The sequence below is a fragment of the Centruroides vittatus genome, unplaced genomic scaffold, assembly GCF_030686945.1.
Source record: "Centruroides vittatus isolate TY-2023 unplaced genomic scaffold, ASM3068694v2 contig_1154, whole genome shotgun sequence".
NCBI classification, from domain to species: Eukaryota; Metazoa; Arthropoda; class Arachnida; order Scorpiones; family Buthidae; genus Centruroides; species Centruroides vittatus.
The window spans coordinates 1050463-1062522 of record NW_027120741.1 but is presented as its reverse complement, the minus strand read 5'-3'; the positions used below and the strand labels follow the sequence as shown (position 1 = coordinate 1062522).

General features: G+C 25.1%; 1 protein-coding gene across 2 annotated transcripts in view; it reads left to right on the top strand.

The window, feature by feature from the left end:
• Positions 1–9817, top strand: part of LOC136978822 (muscarinic acetylcholine receptor gar-2-like) — a 63644-nt gene extending 53827 nt beyond the window's left edge. The window contains exons 1-2 of one of the 2 annotated variants that reach the window (XM_067274651.1): positions 5008–5167; positions 7464–9817. In XM_067274651.1, the coding sequence (XP_067130752.1) occupies positions 7569–9677 (2109 nt within the window). In that variant the 5' untranslated portion in view covers positions 5008–5167; positions 7464–7568 and the 3' untranslated portion in view covers positions 9678–9817. Of the gene's footprint in view, positions 1–5007; positions 5168–7463 lie in introns of those variants that run through there. The other variant, XM_067274643.1, reaches the window with a different exon arrangement.
• Positions 9818–12060: the final 2243 nt, after the last annotated feature.

The window sequence follows — 12060 nt, the reverse complement described above, 5'->3', positions numbered from 1 at the left end:
GTTGACAAAGATGTTTACAGCTACAAAGATAGAAGAAAATTCACTTAAGTGTTAAAATCAATTGTCTACTTAATGCAAAACGTTACCGCGTCGTTTTCTACGAAAATTTAATTATTTCATAGTTAAACAACCGATATTTCTTTTTGTTCTTTATTATAATGCAATAATTCGTAATTTCTATTACTAATAGCTAATTTTAGAAGGTCGTAGTCGTGCCTAAATTCTCTTGTTAATCATTACTCGTATTACTCGTTATTTAATGTTTTCAGTATATAAGATGGCTTTGTCGTGTATAATTTTTAAATAACCACATTCTTAGTATTATATCTGTATTTTTCAGAAATAGTATAGAATTAAATCTCTGAAATATTCAATATTTTTATACAGTTTAATTACAATAAATCCCGAGGAAAATTGTAATTTAACTGAGAAAAACTGTTAAACGATGGTTTTTATTATTTAAAAAATATCATAAAGTTTTATACTCTGGTGTAAATTTATATGATTTAGGCATTGAAGAAACATCGTGGAATATTTCTGAAAATATGTTTTTATTATAACTACTTTGCCAAGAAAGCAGTCAATTAGGTTAAAGTAGAAAAAATAGTGTCAATTTTCTCTGTTCCTCTAAGTTTTGCTTGTTACTCTATATGTAAACAAGGCTACATTCTTATCGCAGTATACATAGTACTGTTGAAAAGACTATTCAGATCGAATGGCGTAACACTTTTATATTACTTACACATTGTTTGATTTGGTAGAAAAGGTTTGTAAACTAGATCTGTCACCGTATCACTTTATTCCAAACAGAAAATTTGTTTTGTGTTAATACAAGCTTGACTAACACTGATAGAAATGCTTTGCAAAACGGATATTATATGCAATACAAAAACGTTAAATTTGCATTGTAAAACTCGCATAATTAAATATATATTTTAAAAAATATATAAATTTATTTAATAATAATACTGAATCGAATTTAAAGATTTTTATTATAAAAATTTATAATATGTTAGAAAATATCTTGGAATATTTACAGAACTATCGATTGATTTTCTGCGCAAACTTATATAACATTTAATTATAAACTTATATAATATTAAATCGAAATAAATTTTTCTAGAAATTTTAAATTATGTTATATAAAATCAGTATATTTGTTATTGTACTCTCGAAGGTATAATGTTAACTTTCTTCTATAATTTCAATTATAATTCATTTACCAAGAAAAGCATATTTATAAGGTAAATTTAGCGACGTATCGACTTTTATTTTGTTAAATTTCTATAAAATACATTAATATATCGTTTACAATTTTAATTTATAATTACCAGAAATATCATTTTTGATTTTAATATATTTTAAGAGCTAAGAAAGGATTTATTCTATAAAAAAAAGTGTATTCAGATAATGTATTGACTTGAAGAGACAACGCAGTAAATTATGTTTTAAAGAAAATGCAGATGTGCATTTTTTATTTTTGTAAACTTTCAAAGTTTCTTGATATAAATTTTTTTACAACTTTCAGAATATATTTATACTGTACATTGAAATGAAAAGTACTGTATCAGCACCTGAAAGGTATATTCTATTGAAAAAAGTATAGAATAATATTTATTTATAAACATGAGAGTATATCTAATATTATATTAGCATTATACGCGAAATAAACATTTAAAAATTAAACTTTAAAACTTTTAAAAGCATTCTGTGCATTGTGAATTCTGTCCTTTGATTAATTCTTATATTTAAATGATTATAAGTTTTAATGATTTATTATGCTATTATCGAGATTTAAGTCATTGCATTAGTTTATCAGTTATGCTGTTTAATTGTTTTATGCATAATTAACATTAATGTATTGTAATTTACATAGTTTAATAGTAGTTAAGTCAATAAAATAACCTTAATATTTTATAGTTAAATATGCCAGAAATTTGTAATGTTATGTCTAAACGAATTACAGTTCATTTACACGTAACATTACACTTCAGCAATCGTTTAGGCATACATAAATACAGTGAAGCGTCGGAAATCCAAACTAATTGGGGCCGAACCCGGTCCGAATTTTCAAATATACGTGCAAATTAGCATTTTCATCACTGTAAACTCCAAATACACAGTAAATCAAGTTTAGATGTGCCAAGTTACAGCCAAGTATCTCACAAGGAATGTTGGATTACAAACAAAGATTCAAAATATAATTTACAGAATTACTATGTTTAAACAAAAAATACGCTAATCGATTTAAAAATTTAAAAAATACGAATTATGAGAGTGTTGGGAATCAACGAAATCATCATTGAAAGGAGTTAATATCCATTTTTCGACGGCCGAATCCGTATTTCGACGCTTCACTGTATATTGTAAATTAGTTTTAAGGTCATTAAATTCCTAATTTAATATTTGAAATTCCATAAATTAACGATTTAAATAATTTAGAATGAATTAGATTTTTAATATAGTGTTATAATTAAGTTAATATTCTGAAACATTTAAAAAAATGTCAACATTATTTCTTATTTGATTTTAGTGTGGATCACATTTATGTCACTCTGTATTTCGACACGATTTCCTTGTCCATGTAACAACTTAATTGCACTTCACAACATTGAAATAACTTTGATATTGCACTATATATTGGGTGTGGTCAGAACAAAATACAGTATACTTGAAATACAAGAACATAATTTCTAAAATTATGATCTGATTTAATTACTAAGTAATTACTTAATTAATTATCTATTTACATCATTTAACCTATCTTCATCTGTAGGATGTGGCTATTTGATGACAGTTAATATTAAAGTGGGCACATCATTTCCTATTAATGAAGGGTCAAGATGTAATTTTATACCTTTAATCACTACTTCTTTATTTAATTCCGCATTTTTACATGTTTAAAAAAACAGCACATCACGAAAACTTTTATATTTTATCTTTAACAAGAGTAATTAAAATCTTATTTTTCACTTTTGTGCTGTGTAAAATTAAAGAAATACATCTTTTCAAGGCAAAAAATAGAATAATTATTAAAATTAGAGATTTCTTTTTTGTTCAAAATTAATAATGTAATATTAAATATAATACGTATAATTCAGTGAGGAATATGTATTATTAATATCCAATAATAATTATATTTAGCCTATGTATTCCCAAACTAAACCAAGAGCAAAACTTTTAGCTAATTATAAAACTAAGACGATTATAATTATATCCTGTTCATATATTCTATTTTTAATTGTACTTTTATTTACATACCTTTAAAAAATAATAATATCTCTTTAGAATATTCTTAAATAATCAGATAGACATGTAGAAGAAAAATTGTGATAGAATAATAAGTTGCGTAACTATTTTCTTTATTATAATTAAACGTTTCTTTAATCAATTCGGTTAAAACTTACTATTAGAAAATCATAATAAAATATAAAGCATTCTTTTACTCTTCTTTATTTGAAAAATAATTCATTCTAAATTGACTTTAAAATAAAACGAAATCTTAATTAAAAGATAAAATTTATTGTTTTATTATTAAATCTGTAAAGCAGTGAAAAGAAAATTACAATCGGGGAATTCATAATTACAAGTTATAATTCAAGAGTATAATGTTACGAATGAATTATTTTTCAAGTACTGTTATTGTTACAGGTATAATCATTTACTTCTTGGAGGACTTTTCGACATATTAAATTCCTTTCGAAAGATTAATGAAATTATTAACGACATATATTAAAATCGCGGAAGTTGTATTGACATAAATCAAGTAATAAGAGGTATAAAGATTCGTGTAGACAACAGTATTATAGTCACGCTATTCTCTAGAAAATAAATAATTTTTGATATAAATTTAAACTATAATTTATTTCTTTTTTCTACATATCATTTCGGTTTAGTAAAAACTGCTATGAAGCATTAATATTCGGTGTTGTCAACTAGACTGAGTTATTTGCGTGTTAACGTCAAACAAATGAAGAATGTGAACAAGTATCGTGTTTGACAACCTGTTCATTTAATTAAAATTAAGCCAAACTTCATTATATTTATTTATAGTATATAAAAATCTTTGTACTTTTTTCCCCTTCTCTTGTATAAATGCACCCTCTTCATTTTTTGTTGTAAACGAAAAATGGAAACTGAAAAATCAATTTTAACTTTTAGAGGCTTGTTTTTATTTTAATAAAATAAGTTAATTTTAAATATATTGCTGATTATTCTATGGTATAAAGATTACTTTGAATGGATAATTTAATATCTTTTCAAAGATGTACATTTTTGTTACAGACACAATTAAACTCGATTTATTGCTTACAAATTAAATTTAAGTCTCAGAAGACTTATGTTTAATTTTAATAAAGTTGTTAATCTAGAATTTAATAAATATTACGTCATACATTTAATGAGATTGTTAAAATTAGGCGCTGATCTACAGCATTGCAATGGCCTTTAAGAAATAGAAGAGAAGTTTTGCGGATGATCTGACTCTTCTAGTCGTTAAATAATTTGACTTATTTGTTAATTAACCAATAAAAGCGTTAGGAAATTTTAATTATTAATCATTTTATTACCATTAAAAATGCAAAAATGTAATTAAAACGACAGAGAGAATACTTTGGATAGTTTTCGTTTAACAATGTAATGGTATTAGTTAATTGTTTCAAGTAATATGTAAATTAACGTAAAAATTTTACAAAAATTGTCAAAGATATATTTAAAAAAATTAGTTTTAAATTTATAAAATACTTTAAATTACTTTATAATATATGAAACAAACATATACATATTTAGAATCTCATTTATTATAAGGGAAATGGAATAAAACAGAGCATTTCTGTAATAATATCAGATTATAAAAAAAATAATAATAAAATTATATATTTTCTAAATTTTTTAATTTTATATTAAATAAGAGCTAATAAAAATAATATGATTTTTATTGTAATCTTTAAATAAAGTTTCGATTTTTGAAGACTATCAATTCGAAATTCGTAAATTGTTACTCTTAAATGGAATTATTAAGTTTAATTAATAACAATTAAGCTTAAACTTGTTTATGTTAAGTTTAATAATGATTAGGAGCATGTCTTAAGCAACAAAAATGAATAATGAATGTCTTGAAATGATGTATAAGCTGTTTAGAATAAAATTGGATAATCAATATTTCACAGTAAGGACTATGTTTAGATGTTATATTTATTCTGTAAAATATTTAAGTGATATTATTATAAATTTATAGTACGATTATTAAATAAACATATTATGGGCTCAATGGAAGCATTAATAATAAAATCTGCTTAATATTTTAATTAAAAAAACACAATTCTATAAACGTTAATGTATTCTCCTTTTCTTAAAAATTTCCCCAAACATTTCTTTTATATTGCAAACATTTATAGAAATATTATTTAAATTTTAATAAATATTAAAGAGTCGATAAAAACGAAATTTTTTAATTTTAAAAACTATTTTATACGGATTATTTTTAGCAATAATTTAATATTAAATAACATTTAAACGTTTTTATTGTTATTTACAAATAGTAATAATATAGTTTAAATATATTTAACCAATTATTATTTTAAAATTTTATAATAATTTAATAATTTAAACGAAAAGTGTATTATTATATATTTGTTATTGTTATTATTAAAGTAAATATTTACTAAAATTAACTCATAAAATGTTCAGTGCATTACCATATAATTTAAGAAGAGAGTCTGCCTTAAAAAGGAAGATATTAAATAAATAATTTTTTTTTAAATTTAAGTAGATGCTTATTTTATTTATTCTTTTATGTTTGATCGATTTTTAAATTATTTTATTTTATTTAAATCCAAAATATATAGGGCCTGTATAGTAATTTTGCTATTGCGAAGTTTTATAAACGTGATTTTGAAATTTATTTGCGGTAAAACAATAAGAAGAAAATTAAATGAAACTTTTGTATGTTTAGGTTAATAGAAATTCTATTTTCGTTGAATAATATTCCAATCTGTAGATGAAATCTTCGACAGTTCGTTCGTGTAATCCAGATAAAGCTTAACTTAGATTGAAGATTGAACGTCAGCTGTAAATAGAAGCAAGAAAATAAATTCCTGGGATAAAAAAAGAATTCATTATAACTACACTTTCGTTTATAAATATTTAATTTTGTTATTTTAAAATATTCTACGTTATAAGTTTATAACGTAATAAAATATTTTTTTGTTAAAATGCTTATTTCTTCTTTTGGGCGATTCGGTAGGATGTTGCTATTTTAAATGTCAACATACTTTGTTAAATATTTCATTTGTTTTTAAAACATTTTATATCCTGTATAAGTCAGCTTCTGGTATATTATTTCTTTCGTTTAAATATATTCTTTTATGCCATGTAAACTGTTATCTAAATTATCAATTTCTATCACTAGATATATTTCTTCAGTTTAATCTTATCTGTATTTTATCTACTGAAATGTTAACATTTATGTTTAGATTTTTAGCACTTTCTTTTTAAAATGTCTACTGTTAAATTGATATATGATTATTCCTTTTATAAAACAAGACTGTACATTCTTCTGATTAATTTTTTTTTTAAAATATCGACTTTTCTTATACGTTTATGCTTCTATCCATCTTTTTCTATTTTCTCCTTTGTGCTATTTATTTTAATTTTGGATATTTTATGATTAAATTCTACACGTTGTGTTAAAATATTTTATAGTAATATATATTATCTTCTATATATCAATTTATTTTATTTAAATGTTTACTCTTCCTTCAAATGCAGGATATAATCTATACTTCTTATATCATATTTTATATTCTATATTTTAAAATGTTAATTTATTTTGATAACGTTTTTCTTTCTCCGTTTAAATCTACTGTTTTAAGTAATTTTATCTTTAAAAATTTATTTCATTTAAATATTTATTTATTCCAGATTTAATTTCTTTAGTTTATATATCCTTGTTTTTATTAAAATATTTTAATTTCTTTTATTTATGTACAGACTTTTGAAAATTCTACTTAAAGATTTATATATCATTTAAAGATTGCATATGCATTTCTCTTTAAACAATTAGATTTATTGATGTATATCTTTCTGATTGTTTTATGTACGAATTATTGTATTATATCGCTGTAAAATTGTTACTTATCTTAAACTTATGAACTTTAATAGGAATGTTTTATCTGATTTTTAATTAATTACCTGCATGGTAATTAAAGGTTACTTCAGTTAAAATAATGGGCCTGTAAGTGAAGCGATAATTAAATGGGGAGTATTACTACGCTTATTTCCACCTTTTGAACTAATTACGAATTACTGAATAATACTTCTTACTGTTAAATCTCAGGTTGAAATTAGTTAAAATTCATTGTAGATTAAATTAAATTTTATGTGATATATATATTTTAATATTTAATGCATTTTCATTTTAATGTAAGATATAATTATAGTAATTGAAACATTTTTCTGTACAGGGGATAGATTCTTGATCATTATGAGAAGTTGAAGATAAAGAAGAAAATTTCGAGAAGAATTTCATGAATTTGGACAAAAAATAAACGCATTTTTACTGCAGTGATATGATTTTTCCAACAGAAAATTCAAAAGAAAGCACTACGGACGAAGTATACGTACTTTGGGAAAAAATGATTGAACCCAATGTAAGTTGGGTAGAAGTACCCAATAGCACTCTGAAAGTTGGTAAAGTGATTTGCAATAATATTACATCTTACAATAGTACACTTACGTGCAACGTTACTCTGCAAAATGAAGGACGTATTGAAGGTCAATGGACAATGCCATTTAATCTATGGCAGACGGTGGTTATTGGTATTCTTATTGGAATTTGTGTTATATTAACAGTTGCTGGGAATATTCTAGTGCTGGCTGCTTTTATTGTGGAACGTGCTATACGTCAGCCAAGTAATTACTTTATTGGCTCTCTAGCGCTTTCGGATCTTCTTATTGGACTTATTTCTATGCCGTTTTATGCTGTGTATGTTTTAGCCGGTAGATGGGAATTAGGACCAATCATATGTGATCTGTGGCTAGCAACAGATCATACTGTTTGTCTTGTGTCTATTTATACCGTACTTTTAATTACCATAGATCGCTATTGTTCTGTTAAAATAGCAACAAAGTATAGAAGCTGGAGAACGAAAACTAAAGTTATGTTTTTATTAGTGATAACGTGGATAATACCATCGTTAGTATTTTTTATCAGTGTTATGGGATGGGAACATTTTATCGGATATAGAGATTTAGCACCCGGAGAATGTGCTGTGCAATTTTTGAAGGATCCAGTGTTTAATACGTCACTTATATTTGGTTATTTTTACGCTACGTTAGTAGTTTTGATTGTTTTATACGGTGGGATTTATAAAACAGCCAGCGATATGCATAAGAGAGCGGAAGCTAAACAAAGAAAAATGCAATCTTTAGTTGCTCTTAGTAAAAATACCGTCGATCAAAAAAAAGAAAGTTCAAAAAATACTCAAAGTGTATTGTTAAAGTTAGAAAAGCCTAAATCTGCATCGTGCAAGGAAGCATCCTCCGTTTCTCTCGTAGATGGTGGTGAAGCACTCACTCTTTCTATACAACCTGACAGACAAGAAAATTCGGGATTAGATTCAACTGATAAACTACTTACTAATAAAGCTATTACGGAAACAACAAGCTTTTCTTCAAAGAAAAATAGTGAAGACAATGATAATTCGAGTAGTCCTGTTTTTGATTCCGACGACGATACAATACACGAGAAAGAATCCGTGAAAAAAGAGCGCAAAACAAAAACTAAAACAAAAAAACCCAAATTTTCCAAGTCACCTTCTGCCACATCACCCGTTACGGGTGAACCAATACCAAAACTTAATCCTCCACCAAGAGCACCTTCTAGATCGCCAGTGGACCCATTCAAAACTATAGCTATCCCCCGACCGGTGCAAAACTTAATGGACGTAGAAGAGAAAACACAAAATACAGTTAACATACCAAATACATTAGATGCAGCAACTCAGGATAAACCAACTCCACCTAATTCTTTACAAATAAAGTCGTGTATCGATCGCACATCCGACTCGTCTACCATTCCCGCTGATAAGAATCCATCACTTCAAACTTCTACTTACGGTACGATGTTAATTGGTACTTCTCAGTCAGGCGAGCACTCTTCGTCGACGAAAGCGTTGAAAGATAGCGATCTTCATCAGAAAAGAAATAGCATCGTTGATACCACCGAAAAGGGAACCAGAGCGGTTATCAGATTAGCTAAACCAAACGAGAAGCTATCGACGGTCGATCCCGAAACAGTGCCCTTTGCTAAAGATTACTTGCAGTCCAGAAGGACATTAGTTAGTTCTCTGGGAAAGAAAATAAAAAACAGTCGAAAAAAGAAACGAGGAGAGAGAAGACAAAAGTCGAAATCGGAGAATCGTGCCAGAAAAGCATTGAGGACAATCTCTTTTATTTTGGGAGCATTTGTATTATGTTGGACACCATATCACATTCTAGCATTGGTACAGGGATTTTGTACAGATCCAAATGGATGTGTAAACCATCATCTTTTCTATTTCACTTACTTTTTATGTTACGCCAATAGTCCCATAAATCCATTTTGTTACGCTATGGCCAATCAGCAATTCAAAAAGACTTTCTACAGAATTATGAGGGGTGATTTTCATAAAACATGATTGATGATTAAAGTAAATATGCATTTATCTCGTATATATTTATTTTTATTTTATTTCTTAATTAAATATGTATATATACGTATATAAATTTCATTTTAAATTATAGAAATATGCCTAAAATGAGAATATTTCTTCAAAAATAAAAAAAATCATATTTACTAATCTATGTAAACGAATGTTATTATTATTATTATTATTATAAAATTATCTCATAGTAGGCAATTTTCTTGACTATTTTAGAACTGTTTTGTCAGATTTAAATTTCTGCAAATATGGGAACAACTTTATACTTATCTTTAAACCGTAAATTCGTAAAAAAAGGCAAAAAAAAATCTTTTCTTTTTAATCACCAATGCGTTGTACTATCAATTGAAAGCGAACCAAAAGAAAAAAGATTGAAGCTAAAGAATAATTAATTCTAAATAATTGTTTAGATCAGGTAACTTCAGCTTAGATTATTATATAGAAAAACTGATTTGTGCTTCCATATTTTAGCACTAAATGTGACTAAATGTTCACATTAGAATCAAAGTATCAACTTTGTGTCAACGTTGTTTATAGTTTATAAACTCCATAGAGTCTAAATAACTCTAATAATATAATATATCACATCACAGCTGAATTAAAACTCTATGAAAGTAGAACGTCTTCCATATCCATTAATTCAGTGACATATCATATTTAGAGTATTGGATTTCTATGGAAATGTTCCATTAATACACGTTTGTTTCTCAGAATTCATTAAGCAGATATTAAATTTAAAAATTATCTTTGGCACAATTTAAGAAAATAATCTTTATCTATATTATATCTAAAATGTTATATGAATTTTCTCTAAATAACTTTAAACAAATAAACAAAAATTTAAAACAATCTTCAAACATATCTTTCTGAATCTTGGCAAACAAAAAGTTTTTTTTTGAATTATTAAAAATCTTCAGATTATTGTGATATAACTGTTACACATAAACATAATTTGTATGGGTTGTATTTTCGTAGATTCAGTTAATTCAATGTATATGTACTGTACATGTGTATAGATAAAGCATGGAATTTCATCTAATCTGTTAATTAAAAATGGTTGTAATTGTTGCGCTACAACAGTACCTGTATAATAAACGTGAAGAAAAACAGTTGTCAATACATTACAGTATCGTTATCGTACTAAACATATCTCGTTTCGGAGATTAATTCTTATATGTGTTATATGGTATTAGTACATATACATAAAGTGTAGTTGTTTGTTGGTATGTACACAATTGTTTTGCACGCACTATTGTTTAATTGTGTTTCTTAGAAACAAAAATAATGGCTCATAGCAAAGATGATAATGTTACTATTTTGTTAAGTTGTTACTTAATATTATTTTATAAGTAAAATTTTCCAGCTACTAAAAATATAAAATTTAAAGTAAAATTAAAGTTTGCTTTAATAACATTTCTGTACAGCTGTAAAAATTTTAATGATAAAAATGTTTTAAAATAATAATAATTAAGTTTCTGTTAGATGTTATGTTGTATCATAAAATTAATTATAAAAATTTTGTTAAACAATTATAAATCAATGGATTTTTTTTAGAAATTATAAAGAAATTAATAAATGGTTGATATATGAATATTTTTGTTATTTTAATTTAAAGCATTCATTAAAATAGATTTAAAACTATAAAGACTTCATATTTATAGTTTTTAAATCTATGTTTATTTGTTTCGTACATTTGTTATAAATATTTGATTCGTATAAATAAATTTAGGTACAACATAGTTTTTAATTAACAAAAATTTAATTATAACGCCAGCAGTTTTTCTTGCAATTTAATAACAAAATTAAAAAAAAATGGAAGAAAGATGAGGGAAAAAAGCAGAAAAATGTCAAAGAAAAGAAACACTTTCAGATTTTCTTTGCACGTTTCGAGAAAACAAACAAGCGTGCCCTAATTATATTCTTGTTCTCTTGTCTTATTTCGTATTTTTTAAAGATTAATTTATATAGAAGACAATTCATGTAAGAATAAATTAACAAAATTAGCTATAAAAATTTTTAAATAAAATATAAATTTCAATTAATAAAAAAAAAGAAAGAAAAGTTTTGAAATAATCCCAATTTTAATTGCTTTAATATTTACAATAATAATAATAAAAAATTTTAAAGATCATTTTATGTTTGTATGCAAATTTAAAAAATACAAAATTTATTAGAAAAATTATGTAAAAATTATACAGAGATAACAAAGCAACAGTAAAGATAAATTCCTAAACAAGATTAAGCTTGTTTATAGGAAGAAAACTTGGATGAAATTTAAATAACGATCTTTAAATAAATCCTAGTAGATAAGTGTAGCTTTCAGTACTGATCCTATCTTTTTCCAATAACAAACACGCAC